We start from the raw sequence: 15,521 nt of genomic DNA, 5'->3' as shown, positions 1-15,521 counted from the left end.
GCAACATTCAGCATTGCACCTTCTTCAAAATAAGTTCATGTTAGAGTCACACAGTAGGGGTGAGATCCAGGCCCTACTGAAATCAAAAGAAAACTCTCATTGACTTCAGTAGGGTCTGGATTTCACACCAGGAGTTTAAGTTTTGGTTAATTGGTGTTGGATAATCAAGTGAATTTTATATTACTAATGTGATCAGAAGTTTGGAGCCAATATTATTAAGTATTAAGTAAGTAAAGATATTTCTTCTAGGCAAAGCTACGAGAATGCCTATATTTGTAATACCTTTTAGATCAATTATACAGACCCAAGGTTGAACCTATAGATGTTAGTTCAAACCAAACTACCAAAGCTTGTGAGCATTGCCCATAACCACTTCCCCCTAAATCCTACCTTCTCTTTTATTCTAAAGAGAAACCGTCCAGGTCCACAGGCCCAAAACTGAACCTAACCTAAAAATAACATTTACAAAAAAAAAAATCCTATGTCTTGGAAAATCAGCTCAGCAACTCCAAAACACAGGATTATAATCTACATGAAATCACAGCTTCTCAGAAGGGTGATCCAGCAACAGCAAACCCATGCAGAGCAGGATCTTGTACATTTCACTTCCCTCACTGCTTAGAGGAGCCAGCCAGGCAGGGAGGAGGGCTGACACGATATGCATGCACTTCAAAGCCAAACTAAAGCTGGTGGGTCTAATTTTAGGCCTATCAGCCTCAACAGTGTCTCTTCCCTTTGTTCCATGTCGTATTCCGTGGAGCTACAGCTATGTGGCTTGACTGACACAAATTAACCTTCCTGCTCTCCTCAGTCCTGGTGTAGTGTAAGTGCCTCATAGTTGGAAAACAGCCCATGAAGCAGCAGGCAGGCTTATTTACTGACAACTCAAGTTGTTGTCAGTGCAGCACATGTCTAGACTGAAGGAAGATTTCAGTGACCCAAAGAAAACCCCCAGGAGTAGCAAAATTTTTGATTGAAGCAGAAGTGAAAGTCAAAGGGACAATAATTCTCTCTGCATGGGGATGCTAGAGCTGTGCAGAAATGACCAATTCTTTGTGAATTGTGCTCTCTAAAAAACAAGAGCCAAATCCAGAGTAATTTACTCAGTTTTTTACCCTACTGTTTCTGAGACATAGCTCCCATTGAGAGGCCTCTCCATCTGGCCCTGTGAGGTGTGAAAATTTGACAGAATGCATGACTGGCTTTAATTTAGATTTTTACCAGTGAAATTCTTGCTGACCCATGTAATTTGGGAATTTTTACAATTTTTAGCATAATACAAGACTTTCCACATTATAGTCCACCAGTGTAAACAGCTCTTTGTTCTGCTGAGAGGAGAAGTTTGAGACGCTTATTTTATTGTATTGAAAACTGCATTTCACTACCAGGTATAGCTGAAAACCTTTAGAATGGCAGACAATGGCAAAATAGAATAGTGAATGCAAGGGACCATCGCAAAACATCCTAATAAAATGTTCAAAAGGGATTTCAACCCTGGGGAGGAACAGAAGAATGAGAGAGATACACACACGCATATTTCTCTTCAGCCACCACCTTCCTCCCATTCTCTGTGGAAGTCAGTCCTGTAGCCAGACAAATCTCCTACTCAAGTCAGTAAGAGTTTTACCAAACTAAGGGCTAGAAGAGGATCAGGCCCTTACCTCCACCGAACTAGCTATACAGAACAGTGAATCCACTTCTCCATGCTTCATGGGCTTGGTCCAGTTTATAAAAGAAGTAAATAATCATGGCTGGAACAATGCTAGTATCATGGTTCTACCATGCCTGCTCTATACCCTCCAAATTAGCTCTAGAAATGGCGAGGTACATAACAGTATTTCCATGGCACCCGTATTATTTAAATAATTACGTTATTAGTGCTACCATCCCATTTTTATTATTTACTTATTTTACATAATTATATTAATTACAAATACATTTTATTAGTATTACCATCATAAGTAAGGTTCACTTACCACATTGCTGCATGTTCTGTATCTAATGTTTCGCCCTTCACAGCTCCTGTGTCCAAAAAGAAAAATACCCCCACATATTAATAACATAATACCACAACAATACTTAGTGTTTACTGTATATTGCAACTTTTCATCCATAGATCTCAAAGCACTTTTTACAAAAGAGAGTAATGATCATTATGCCTATTTTAAAGATGGGGAAACTGAGGCGTAACTGTTTCTTGAATGCAATTGCTTATTTGTATAGATACTCCTAGCATAAGTTTCTTTTCCCCATTCCTTCCCTAAAAAACTCTCTCCTGATGTGGAGTGGGTTTCCTGAAGAAGTGCATCAACTACATAAACAGAATAAAGAAATGCAGCATCAGAAACTGAGCTGGAAGCCTATCCCTGAATTTCATCAGTAATTTTTCACACCTCCCAAGAATGCATAAATGTCCTTCCAGCATCGCGTATCTGGCTGCATAACTATACTTCAGCTCCACTTCAACCCAAATCCTAAAACTGACGCATAGCCCTGGCAGCCAGACTGCATGAGGGGGTATTCCTCATGGACTAGGAGGAAAGGAATCCTTTCACTAAGCCACAGGGCAGCAGTGGAACCGTACAACCTCCTCAGTGCTTGCCTCACATCTTACCTGGGAAGGCAAGAGGATCACAAGAGATCCCCCATCCCCATTCTACTCCCAAATCTGTGCTGCAGAGCCACTGGGCCCTATGGAGCTTAGGGACTCCGTACCCCTTATGTGGACTTTGCTAAATCTTTCTCTTTCCTCCCACACAGCAGAACCACACTAGCAGGGCCTTGTGTGTGTAGAAGACCGCTCCAGATCCGGATGTCTTTTCAGCAGTGTGGCTCCATAACACATATCCCAGCTCATTGACCTCAAGGGGAGTTTCATAGGCTGTAGGAGTTCAGAATTGGAGCTCTGAAAATAAGGGATTTTTCGATTCCGGAAAAATAAAAAAATGTTTCACTTTGATTTTTTCCCCTCATTTTCAAATGTTTTGAATTTTTAAAATAAACTTAAAGGACATTTTGAAACAAAAAATCATTTGAAACCAGCAAAGTCATTATGTTTTGTTTAAGAAAATGTTGAAACCAAGCATTTTGATATTGGGGGAATTTTTAAAAGGTATTTTCTGACCAAAACAATTGAATGAAACAGACACAAATTTGCAAAATATTTCAATAATGTTGAATCTGCATTTTTGCCCAAAAAAAGGTTTGGGTTGAAAAATTTCACCCAGCTCTATTCAGAATATTCAGCAGAGGTTCTCAGTGAAAAACAGAATGGAGAACTTGGCCCTTACATTGTTCTTCATCTACACCAGAACGGAATTCCCTTCATTTTTAATTTCTCAGATTGAGCAAAGCATGCATTCCTTGAGGATTACACGCCTGCCAAGTCAAAAGTTTTAAACCCAAACCATTTTTGAATTATCCAAGTGCCAGGACAGTATCTGCATGATTTTGAGGGTTTTTTTTTAATTATTAAATGATTGAAAAACTTTTTCCATTCTGAGTTAACCCTAAAGTCACCCGATAGGTTTTCTTCAACCTACTCAAACAAACCAGAAAACTCACAAGACTTAATTCTCTGCTGCCTTGCACTACGGGGTAGCCGTTTACACTTGAGTACACAATGCTACCAGATCAGAATGGTAGCTTTACACTGTATAAATAACTGCACCAGGTGCTAAGGGATGGAGAAAAAACACCCATTCAGTCTTCTGGGATGAGAATGAGCGTGAGAAATTTCAACCCAAAGGTAATGAGTTCTAAAGTAATTAATATGTAGGAAAATGCTGTGTGAACCATAACTATAGCAATGCTTTCATGATGCAAGAAAATTAATTCAGAGAAAAGTTTGACCATTTTGATATAAAAATTAAGGACCTAGTTCTCCTCGTAGGGCTTGTCTACACATAAAAAGCTATCTTGCTTTAAATATACATTTAATTTATATAACAGTATATTTAAAGCAGTACAACTTGCCAGGTCTGAGCACAGTGTACTTGTATAAAAGTACTTATACAGTTTAGCTTATTCTGGTTTGGGAAGCAAAATAAGCCATATGGGAATATCTTTCAATCGGCAGATCTGTGTCCACACTAGCGCTCATTCTGATATATTTAATAAAAAAAGCACAACTCTAACTGACATAGCTATACTGGTAATTTTTTTTTCTAGTGTAGGGCCTTATACTAGTTAAACTGCACTATCAATAAAAGTGAGGGAAGAATGAGTCAGAAGGCTCCCTTACTTGGTTTACAAGGCAGATTTTACAACTTTTGCTCCTTGTAATGTCACTTTTTTCCTACTCCAGCCACACCCCTTTCTGAAAGCATAAGTGACGAGCATATAAGGCAGCGTATAGGCAAACTCAGTGCAGGCTTTGCAGCAAAAACTTTCATCAATCATATCAGAGCAACTCATTTGGCAGGCCTGATACATACCTCATTCATTAATGCCATGCAAACCATCAAAAATCTCTACCTCACACAACCTGCTGTTATTGCAGCTTCAATTACTATAATTTATAAACCTCAGAACTGATGAACAACCATGGAAATGTAAACTTCTTTGACAGAAGCCTTCCCAAGGTTGGATCTCTGTTTCTTCGTATTGTCTGATCTAAAAAATCAAGAACAACACTCATATTCATTCGCTGTATTTGATGGAAAAACAAAGTACTGTACTTTGATTAGCCAACTGCCCCACCCTCAGCCATTTTTTCCTCCCACTTTCACTCCTTTGGCTGGCAGCTGTGCTTGTTCTGAACAAGTGTGCAGATCTGCATGGAACTAGAGCCATTATGACTCATGAAAACTAGGAGTTGGTCTTGCAAAATCCTACTTATCCACTTGCCCAGAGTATGTAATTTTTCTTGTGTGTGACTACAGCACCTTTCTTCATTATCACCACTCATCATGATCAAGAGCAGGCAGGTAGATATTTGTCTGAGCTGGTGCTTTTTCCTGGCACCTTTGCAAGGCTGCTAAGATTACTGAGCTATACAGGACAAGGTACCAGATAATCTTAAAAATGAGAGAGACCTTTGTAATCATTAAAATTTTATTCAAAATGGTGTGGGCTTAGGGAACCTCAGACCTGAAAAAGACAATGCTAGTAACCTCTGTACTTTAAACATGAAGTTATGTCTCAAAATATCTCAGCATTTAAAATAGGGCACCATGAGTATTTAATTTAGTTTGAAAGAAAATTTTGCACAACACTAACATTTATATAATTTCCTCATCTGTTTTTCACCCTGTCTAGATGCTGTGCTGCACTGTGGCTGCTTTGCAGTACACCCAAACCCAAAACTGCTTGAAAGCTGGCATGGTGGGATTGGAAGCATCCTCCTAGACCAGGAGAAAACCTCTGGTGGCACATAACCTATGTAGCAGTGTCTTGACTCTCCTGCCATTCCCTTAGCCCCTGTTGACAAAGAGGTGTGGCTGGGAAATCCTTATGCCCCAATGACTACTAGCATAAATATTACACAGAGTCTAGCCCCATATCCGGAAAGTGCAAAGGCTACTGTTACACCTCTCCTCTTGAACTGCACTGTGCGCTCCTTGGCCAGACCTGACTATATAAGCCAATACATGCAGCAGAAGGCTGCCCTCTGTTGATGGATGTTGAAAGAGGTTGTACATTCCTCTGAAGTCTTTGAGACCTCCAAATCATTGTATTTTTTCAGAAAAGTGTCCAAAAGAACTGTGTGTGCTGCAAAAACACCTTATCGCCAGGAAGAGCTAAATGCAGAGTTGTGGTCTAATCCTGCTCCCATGAATGGTAAAAGCATTATTAACCGCTGTGTGCAAGATCAGACCCGTACTTCCATCAAAATAGGATTTATTATGGGTAACTGCAGTTATCTCCTGAAACTTGGTGAACATTCTAGTATTTCTAATGATACCCTTTTGTTTTCTGAGAAGGCATGTATGAGAGCAATGATGATCCACAAACTGTGCATCTGTATAACTAGAGCTGTTATCAGTAGGGTGACCAGATAGCAAATGTAAAAAAACAGGACAGGGGATGGTGGGTAATAGGAGACTATATAAGAAAAAGACCCCAAAATCAGGACTGTCCCTATAAAATCGGGACATCTGGTCACTCTAGCTATCAGACACAAGTTGTAGTGGATTTTACAAAGCAGGGGGCACGTTGGAAGGTGTGGCTTGATATGCAAATCAACTTGCAGGTTGTATTAATATGCAAATATGGAGGAAAAAACCCAGGCTGCTTGGATTTGAACAAGCAGACTTTTAAAAGAATACTAACAACTTCAAGTTTGTTAAAATATCCACCCCTATTTAAAGTAAACAATGCCAAAGCTTTCTTACCATATTTTCTTAGAACACTTTCCCACAAAAAAAAGAAATCTCACTTTTTCTTTTTCTCTACAGATTCCTGTCTGCATGGGGGCTTGGTTCAAAGTCCCCTAATATTCACAATGGAGGTGGATATAGTGTTCCTTGTGTTTAGCTGGATTTAGAAACCTTTCAATGGGTCATGCAGTACAACAGCCCTTCTTCCAATGCCGCAGCAGGCCCCTTTTCCTTGTATCTAGCAAGGGTGACACTAAGATTCGCAGAGATGGTATGACACCAGAGCCTACAGAAGTGTCCCTTCCCCCAGAGTTGCCAACATTTGAAATGTTTTTTTCCAGAAACAAATTGCCACATATGCTGGGGGTCTGGGCCACTAAGCTCCAGTCAGTGATGGGAATATTAATTTCATTTTTATATGAATATCCAACACTGGGGTCTGAAAACAGATTTTGTTTTTAGATTGTTCTCATTCTTCTTTATTTGCATAAACCTCCCCCCGCCTTCCTTACTCCTTGCCCGTGTTGCCTAGGGAGAAGTCTGGTAAGCTCCTATGTCCTCTGGGATTTCAGGGAAGTTTTAGTAGGCTACCTCCTTCCTTACCCCTGTAGGGGTAGATGTTAGACATGCCCTTTGCATCACATATGGTGCCCTCTTCAGCTCTCTCTTTCCCCACAGCGAGGCCCTGACTTCCCTAGTTTAAACTGTTCGCTGGTATCCTGCCCTCTCCCCATTCCTGAAGTTCCCCATCTCTCACCCTTCCCACAGATTTCCCACTCTTCTTTCATGTACAGTTCTTCTCTTTCCCCATCCCCTATTCTTTGCTGCTTCTTGTGTCTCTGATCCTTTTTCACCTCTCCAGCCACCCAGGACAGCTACCAGAGCATTCTCCCCTGCTATGGATCCCACATGATTGTAGCTTTGAGGCACGTGGCAAGAAGGTAGCAGAAGCCAGTGAGGACTAGAAAAACAGGCAGCTTCTGCAGCCTGTAGAACACACTGGAGAGTGGCAGCGGCCCTTGCTGGTGCGAGGCGGGACTGCAAAGGAAAATTCTGTCCTGTTCCAAGTCTTCAGAACAAGGTGGTATCTAACCAGGACCCCAAACCGCAAGATAGTGCTAACAAAAAAGGGTCTATCAGTAAGAATGATACTCCTGGGGAAGAGAACTCAAGTTATAGCCATGTCTTTCCTCTTAGGAAGAGGTATGGAAACACAGCAGAAGGTCCTTTCCTTTGCTGTGTTCCACTTCTCCTCAGCAAGGAGTAAGGAAACAAAATGGGCGGCTCATTTCTCTTATGTTTCTTTTCTTAGTTATGAAACATAACAAGGGGGCAGGCCCAAGCATTGAAAATCTAGGCAAAAAATTTGTTTTTTTAAATCACCTGGTGAGGTGTGCCTATATTGTGTGTGCAAAACATGCCATTAACATGTTCAAAATGAGAAATTGTCCAAAGAATTTACAATTTCCCATTGTTATGTTGCCACTGAGCTGCCCCGTGGTTTTCACATGCAACTTAGCGTTGCAGATTTTAGAAAATTTAGCTCTTTAAGTTTAGAAGACTAACAGCTTCTGCTAGACTCCCACACCTTGTCCCATGAAACATCAGAAATGTAATGGGAATAGTTAATTTTAAAACAAGAAAAGTGGGCAGTGATAGACAAGCCAAAATGCCCTGGCAAATTTAGAAATACATCTTATGAATAACTTTCTGTAGCAGTAACAAAATAAACAACCAGAAGGCAAAATGCCAACTTCACTCACTGCAGTCAGCAAACTGGCTAGGAAAATCAAAACACAAGTCATACGTCTCAGGTTGCCAAAGGCCCACATGTGGGAAGCGGAGTAGGATAATGACCAAAAGTGAGAGCAAGCCTACTAGTAATAATGCAGGATACTTAAAATATTAGAGATTAATACCTGGGCATAAATAACATTTCCGACAATCTCAATTTTAGGGAATCAGCATTTCTAGTGTAACTAATTTATCATAAGTAAAATGAAACAAACACGGGCCCTGTGTGTGAAGGCAATACATTTGGGTTTAAAAGGGCGACTCCACGTCAAATTCTGGTCTGTGTTACAATGATGTAAATCTACTGAAGTTTACTGAATTACTCTGGATTGACCCCAATACACTGAATGCAAAATAAGGCTCTGTACTATAATAAGGGAGACATTGTTATACAGAGTAAAAAGAAATAAATTACTTTTACTAACTAAATGGCCTGAACCAAAATGAGGATGCAAACACCTTGAGACCTTGTGAGTGTTTGAAAATCTCAATTGTGCATGTAAACAATCTGCTATTCAGACACTGAGGGTCTTTTTAAAATTTGATATTAATGCAAGGAAAATATTTCTTCCCTGGTGTATGTCCTTTCATAGTTAGGAGCTGACTGATTTTGATCAGAGGTTCTCAAAGTTTTTCAGTATGGCCCATACTTTAGCAATAATCTTGTGGCTTATGTCATGCCCTACCATTCACTAACACATAGCATTCCTACAGCAACTATAGCAATTATTTCTATGGAAAAGTAATACTGATAGTTCATTTTTAGCTGTTTTTAAATCCTCCTCAGTGGCATCATGGAGGAGAACCAGCCCCATGTTGACCAACCATCTCTTCACAGGACCACCAGTCAGAGAACCATTGACTTGGATATAACTACTAGTAGAACTGATTGAAAAATAAAAAAAATGTTTGCAAAAGTTTTCATCTTTTGAATTCTGAAGGCAACTTTTATCAAAATTTAATTTTTTTTTGACAATTCTGCTCAGTAGAGAGAGCCTGATCAACTGTCAGGTATGAACATTAGTGAACTTTTATAGTTTACTATCTTATTGTTACCCAGGGTTTTCAGAACCCACAGCAGGGGCAACTTAACTATTTTACTCCAGGTGGTGTCAGGAATAAATTAATAGGAACACAGCAATTCCATTTGATAAGATTTATGCAGGTAAGCGTGCTTTACTTAAAACTGCAGTTTATTAAATTTAAGTGCACAAAGACATAAGCAATAGATTTAGAGCATCCCAGATATTTACCTATATTCTGAGATGGTATTGAGTAATTAACAATGGGTCAGTGCTGGCCAAACGCCTCCTTGCTGGGAAGTAAAGATGTCAGGAAAAACATCTTTCCCAGGATAGCTCCAGAGGATGGTTTCAAAGTACACTTTTTTATTTAATCTTTTTATAACTTTACAAAACACATAGGTTATAATGACCCTTATGAAATTATCAAGTTTTTTTTAACTTAACTTTTAATATCAGAGACGTTTAGACTTACGGCTGTTTTACATTTTTTTTCATTTTTAGTTATTTATTTTTTCCCCTTCTCCCATTCTGATTAGCAAAACTGCCAGTAGTTATGGCTTTGCTTCTGAAAGCCTGTTTTAAAATTAACCCTTAACTATGTAGTGTTTTATTTCATTAATTTATAGTGGCTGAGTGCACAAATATGGTTGCAACTAGCTTGATTACATTCTGGGGTATATACACCCCTCAAATTCAGGGCAACATTATAGGCATGATCGCTGCATCTTCCCTTAAAAAGCAGACACATTTTAGTCACCAGTGGAACAGCATATGAAAATGGGAGCACATATGCAATGCTGCTGAGCAGAGGAAAGGGAACCAAAATTGCTATTACTTTACTCTATATAACCAAAAGAAAGTGATGAAGATAATGGTTAAATTAACTGCATTACCTGAAGATGCTAGACGTGTTAAAACCCTAATCATTTATCTAACCTCCCTTTGAGGTTTGAGGATTCAGACAAACAGACCCTGGTCAATACCAGCCAGAATCACAATTTGGCTAACCAAATTCTTGACCAATGAGGTCAGGCAAAACCCAGATCACACCCTTGGTTTTGCTTCCATTGAAAATTGAGAAAAATGGGTCTGAGACCCTACTCACATTAGTTTTGGTTTTCTATAATCTTAACATGAGTGATGGGACTTCACAAAACAAAAGCCATGTCTGGGTCTTGCCTGTCTCTACTTTATAACTAAGGGTGGGATTTTCAAAACAGAGAGCATAGGCTTAACTCCACTCCCAATGAACTCAATGGCGGTTTTACTATGGACTGCAACAGAAGCAAAGTTAGACCAACGCTGTACATCTGAACACTCCACCCTAAAAATCTAATCATGAGAAGATTTGCACCAGGACTCCCACTGATTTCAGCAACAGTTGCAGAAAGAACCTACTGGAGACAATGAATGACATGGCAGTCAGCTCAGTGGATGTTGCTATCTCTTTGAAGTGTCAAAATCAGGGAGGGTTGGAGACAATTTGGATCCATATTTCAAACACCCTGATATTTGTGGGCAAGGAGGGTTGAGAACCCAGAGTTTCATTTGGCCCATTACTGAAATAAAGGTTAGTTGCAAAATGTGGATCCTAGTTCAAAATCTAATATACACACCACAGTCGTGTCCAGATGTAGGGTTTGGTCCCATAATGCTCTAGACTATAGTGTTTTGTTTCCCCCTCCAGTTTCTACTTTCAACAACTCCCTTTGCTGTCTTATTAGCTATCTGAACAGTGAATGTTAGACTATATTAATTATCTTCAGTAAGACATCTCTAGTCTGTGTAACTAAATTGGCAACAATAAAACTTGGGAGAAAGTTAAAGACTAATACAGATGGCTAAAAAAGAAAAAAAAGTGTCCACAATTGGCCAGATTGCTTTTAGACTTCTGTTTATTTTCATATATTTAGTCTCTCTCTAGTTTGTTCGTCACTACAGTATCTTTGCTTTCCCTGAGAATAGTTTAAAACAATGCCTTTGGCTTTAGACTTATCAGTAAAATACACATACAGTGCATAGTGTATATATACACAAAGCTCATTACATTTGCAAATATTTTTGCAGTTGCTCACTAGCCAAGAGAGGCAGAGAATGAAAGGGTTAGAATTAAAATAAATGTTTTTCAGTAAAAAAACCAATCACAGCTTTCTCCATCACTCCAACGGAAAGCAAGTTCAGTACTAGAGGTTACTCTTGGAAACCTAAATGAATATAACCTGGCCTACTGTAGCACAGAGATGGGTCTGAGCCAAAAGCATCTAGAACATCTTTGGGACTCAGAATAATAAAATCCCAGATCTGACCATGTCTGACCTCAGTAAAATCTCAGATCTAGATCCCAATTTTGTGGCTGGTCCCAATGGACCAAACTAAATCTTAGACTCTAAAACCCAGTAAACACAGGGGCTGCTAACAGGGAGTTTCGAGACGGAGTTCTCCAGGTGAAGGAGGAGCAAATACAGGACCCTTGGGGTAAGTTGCTGTCTGTAGTGTGTGTTTGTGTTTGGGGGTTACGTGCTGTGTGCTGAGCTTGTGTTTGTCTGTTTGCTTGTTTGTAGGACAGTGTGCTATGCCCAGCAGTTGGAAGCTGTGAGCTTCTAAACAAGATTTGAAATCTAGAAGCCTTTGTTCATTGGCTGAGCCTTAGTCAGGGGGTGGGGCTATCAAGGAGGCCAGGGCTTTATAAAGCAGTGAGCAAGTGACCAGGGGCCGCTAACAGGGAGTTTCGAGAGGGAGTCTGGAAGGGGAGTGGGAAGGGGTGAGGTACACTTCTTTAAAACCTTTACACTAAACTATAATCAAAACTTCTTGATATAAACAAAAACCCTATCATTAACCTAGGTAACTATAGGAGAAAATGCAGGCAGAAGCCAGCAGCAGAGTGGGAGCTATGCTGTTTATTGCATTCAGTGTAGCATGTATGATTACCTGCCCTGTGGGTGGGTGGAGCATGTGTGCATTTGGTGTGAGGAGCTCCTGGCCCTCAGAGACTGTGTACGGGCTTTGGAGGCCAGGGTGGCAGAACTGGAGGAAATAAGAGAGGCAGAGGGGTATGTTGATGAGGCTTTTCAGGACACTGTAGATTTGTCCCACCTCCAGTCAGACGGCCCCTGAGCTGTTAAGGAAGATGAAAGGCCCAGAGAAGGAGAGCAGTCAAGAGGAACAGAGGGAAACCTTCCCTTCTTGGGATCCTCCTTCCAGATGAAGTTGAGGTATCCTCTCGCACTGAGATTACCTCTCTGGGGGAGGGAACTCCAGTCATTAGGAAAATGCAGGTGTTAGTAATGGGAGATTCAATCATTAGAAACATAGATAGCTGGGTTTGTGATGAGCGGGAGAACCTTACGGTGACTTGCCTGCCTGGTGTGAAGGTTGCAGATCTCTCGAGGCATCTAGATAGACTTATGTGTAGTGTTGGGGAGGAGCTGGTGGTCGTGGTACCTGTAGGTACCAATGATGTAGGGAAGGGTAGGAGAGATGTCCTGGAGGCCAAATTTAGGCTGCTAGGAAAGAGACTGAAATCCAGGACCTCTATGGTGGCATTCTCAGAAATGCTTCCAGTTCCACACGCAGGGCCAGGTAGGCAGGCAGAGCTTCAGAGTCTCAATGCGTGGATGAGACAATGGTGTAGAGAGGGGTTTAGATTTATTAGGAACTGGGGAAACTTTTGGGATGGTGGAGCCTATACAGGAAGGATGGGCTCCACCTAAACCAAAGTGGATCCAGACTGCTGGCACTTAACATTAAAAAGGTTGCGGAGCAGTTTTTAAACTAAGAGATGGGGAAAGCCGATTGCTGCAGAGGCACACGTGGATCAGACAGAGACTTCTCTTAGAGGAGAGTCTATTGATAGAGATTCTCTAGGTTTTAGTCAGGAGGAGGGGATGGAAGAGAATAAAGTATGGGCCAGATCAGACAAGAAACATTCACATAAAGTATTGACACATCAGAAAAGAGCAGACAAATAAAGAGTGACAAGTTTTTAAAGTGCTTGTACACATATGCTAGAAGTCTAAATAATAAGATGGGTTAACTAGAGTGCCTCGTGTTAAAGGAGGATATTGCTACAATAGGCATCACAGAAACCTAGTGGAGTGAGGACAATCAATGGGACACAATCATTCCAGGACACAAAATATATCAGAAGGACAGAACAGGTTTTGCCGGGGGACAGGGGGAGTGGCACTATATGTGAAAGAAAAGGTAGAATCACACGAAATAAAAATCTTAAATGAATCCACACATTCAATAGAATCTCTATGGATAGTAATTCCATGCTCTAATAAGAATATAACTGTAGGGATCTATTATCAACCACCTGACCAGGACAGCTTTCAGAGTAGCAGCTGTGTTAGTCTGTATTCGCAAAAAGAAGAGGAGTATTTGTGGCACCTTAGAGACTAACAAATTTATTTGAGCATAAGCTTTCACGTAGCTCACAGAAGCTTATGAATAAGAATATAACTGTAGGGATCTATTATCAACCACCTGACCAGGACAGCTTTCAGAGTAGCAGCTGTGTTAGTCTGTATTCGCAAAAAGAAGAGGAGTATTTGTGGCACCTTAGAGACTAACAAATTTATTTGAGCATAAGCTTTCACGTAGCTCACAGAAGCTTATGCTCAAATAAATTTGTTAGTCTCTAAGGTGCCACAAGTACTCCTTTTCTTTCTGGCCAGGACAGTAATAGTGACAAAGAAATGCTAAGGGAGATTAGAGAGGCTATCAAAATAAAAAACTCAATAGTAGTGGGAGATTTCAATTATCCCCATATTGACTGGGTATACGTCACCTCAGGACGAAATGCAGATACAAAATTTCTTGGTACTTTAAATGACTGCTTATTGGAGCAGCTGGTACAGGAACTGACAAGGGGAGGGGCAACCCTCGATCTAGTCCTGAGTGGAGTGCAGGATCTGGTCCAAGAAGTAACTATAACAGGACCGCTTGGAAATACTGACCATAATATAACAACATTTAACATTCCTGTGGTGGGAAGAACACTTCAACAGCCCAACACTATGGCATTTAACTTCAGAAAGGGAAACTATGCAAAAGTGAGGAGGTTAGTTAAACAGAAATTAACAGGTATAGTGACTAAGTGAAATCCCTGCAAGCTGCATGGACACTTTTCAAAGACACCATAATAGAGGCTCAACTTAAATGTATTACCCAAATTAAAAAAAAAAACACAGTAAAAACTAAAAAAAAGAGCCACTGTGGCTTAACAACCACGTAAAAGAAGCAGCGAGAGATAAAAAGGCATCTTTTAAAAAGTTGAAGTCATATCCTAGTGAGGTAAATAAAAAGGAGCATAAACCCTGCCAAATTAAATGTAAAAATGTAATAAGAAAAGCAAAAAAGGAGTTTGAAGAACAGCTAGCCAAAAACTCAAAAGGTAATACCAAAATGTTTTTTTAAGTACATCAGAAGCAGGAAGTCTGCTAACCAACCAGTGGGGCCCCTGGACGATCGAGATACAAAAGGAGACGATAAAGTCATCTCAGAGGAACTAAATGAATTCTTTGCTTCAGTTTTCACAGCTGAGGATGTTAGGGAGATTCCCAAACCCGAGTCGTCTTTTGTAGGTGACAAATCTGAGAATTGTCACAGATTGAAGTGTCACTAGAGGAGGTTTTGGAATTAATTGAGAAACTTAACAGTAACAAGTCACCAGGACCAGATAACATTCACCCAAGAGTTCTGAAGGAAGTCAAATGTGAAATTGCAGAACTATTAGCTATAGTTTGTAACCTGTCCTTTAAATCAGCTACTGTACCCAATGACTGGAAGATAGCGAATCTAACGCCAATATTTAAAAAGGGCTCTAGAGGTGATCCTGGCAATTACAGACTGGTAAGTCTAATGTCAGTACTGGGCAAATTAGTTGAAACAACAGTAAAGAATAAAATTGTCAGACACATAAAAGAACATAAATTGCTGGGCAAAAGTCAACATGGTTTCTGTAAGGGGATACCATGTTTTACTAATCTATTAGACTTCTTTGAGGGGTTCAACAACCATGTGGACAAGGTGGATCCAGTGGACATAGTGCACTTAGATTTCCAGAAAGCCTTTGACAAGGTTCCTCACCAAAAGCTCTTATGTAAATTAAGTTGTCATGGGATAAGAGGGAAGATCCTTTCATGGATTGAGAACTCATTAAAAGCTAGGGAACAAAGGGTAGGAATAAATGGTATATTTTCAGAATGGAGAGGGGAACTGGTGGTGTTCTCCAAGGGTCAGTCCTAGGACCGAACCTATTCAACCTATTCATAAATGATCTGGAGAAAGGGGTAAACAGTGAGGTGGCTAAGTTTGCAGATGATACTAAACTGCTCAAGATAGTTAAGAGCAAAGCAGACTGTGAAGAACTTCA

At 40.2% G+C, this 15,521-nt stretch overlaps 1 protein-coding gene across 5 annotated transcripts in view; it reads right to left on the bottom strand.

Annotated features, from left to right (window-relative positions):
* The window catches only part of ADAMTSL1 (ADAMTS like 1), a 683,211-nt gene that overhangs the window by 209,509 nt on the left and 458,181 nt on the right, over positions 1-15,521 (bottom strand). For all 5 annotated transcript variants that reach the window (XM_043515182.1, XM_038403598.2, XM_043515184.1 and 2 more), the window contains one exon: positions 1,977-2,022. In XM_043515182.1, the coding sequence (XP_043371117.1) occupies positions 1,977-2,022 (46 nt within the window). The remainder of the gene's footprint in view (positions 1-1,976; positions 2,023-15,521) is intronic.

The sequence above is a fragment of the Dermochelys coriacea genome, chromosome 5, assembly GCF_009764565.3.
Source record: "Dermochelys coriacea isolate rDerCor1 chromosome 5, rDerCor1.pri.v4, whole genome shotgun sequence".
NCBI lineage: Eukaryota > Metazoa > Chordata > Testudines > Dermochelyidae > Dermochelys > Dermochelys coriacea.
This window is presented reverse-complemented; position numbering and strand designations above follow the sequence as displayed.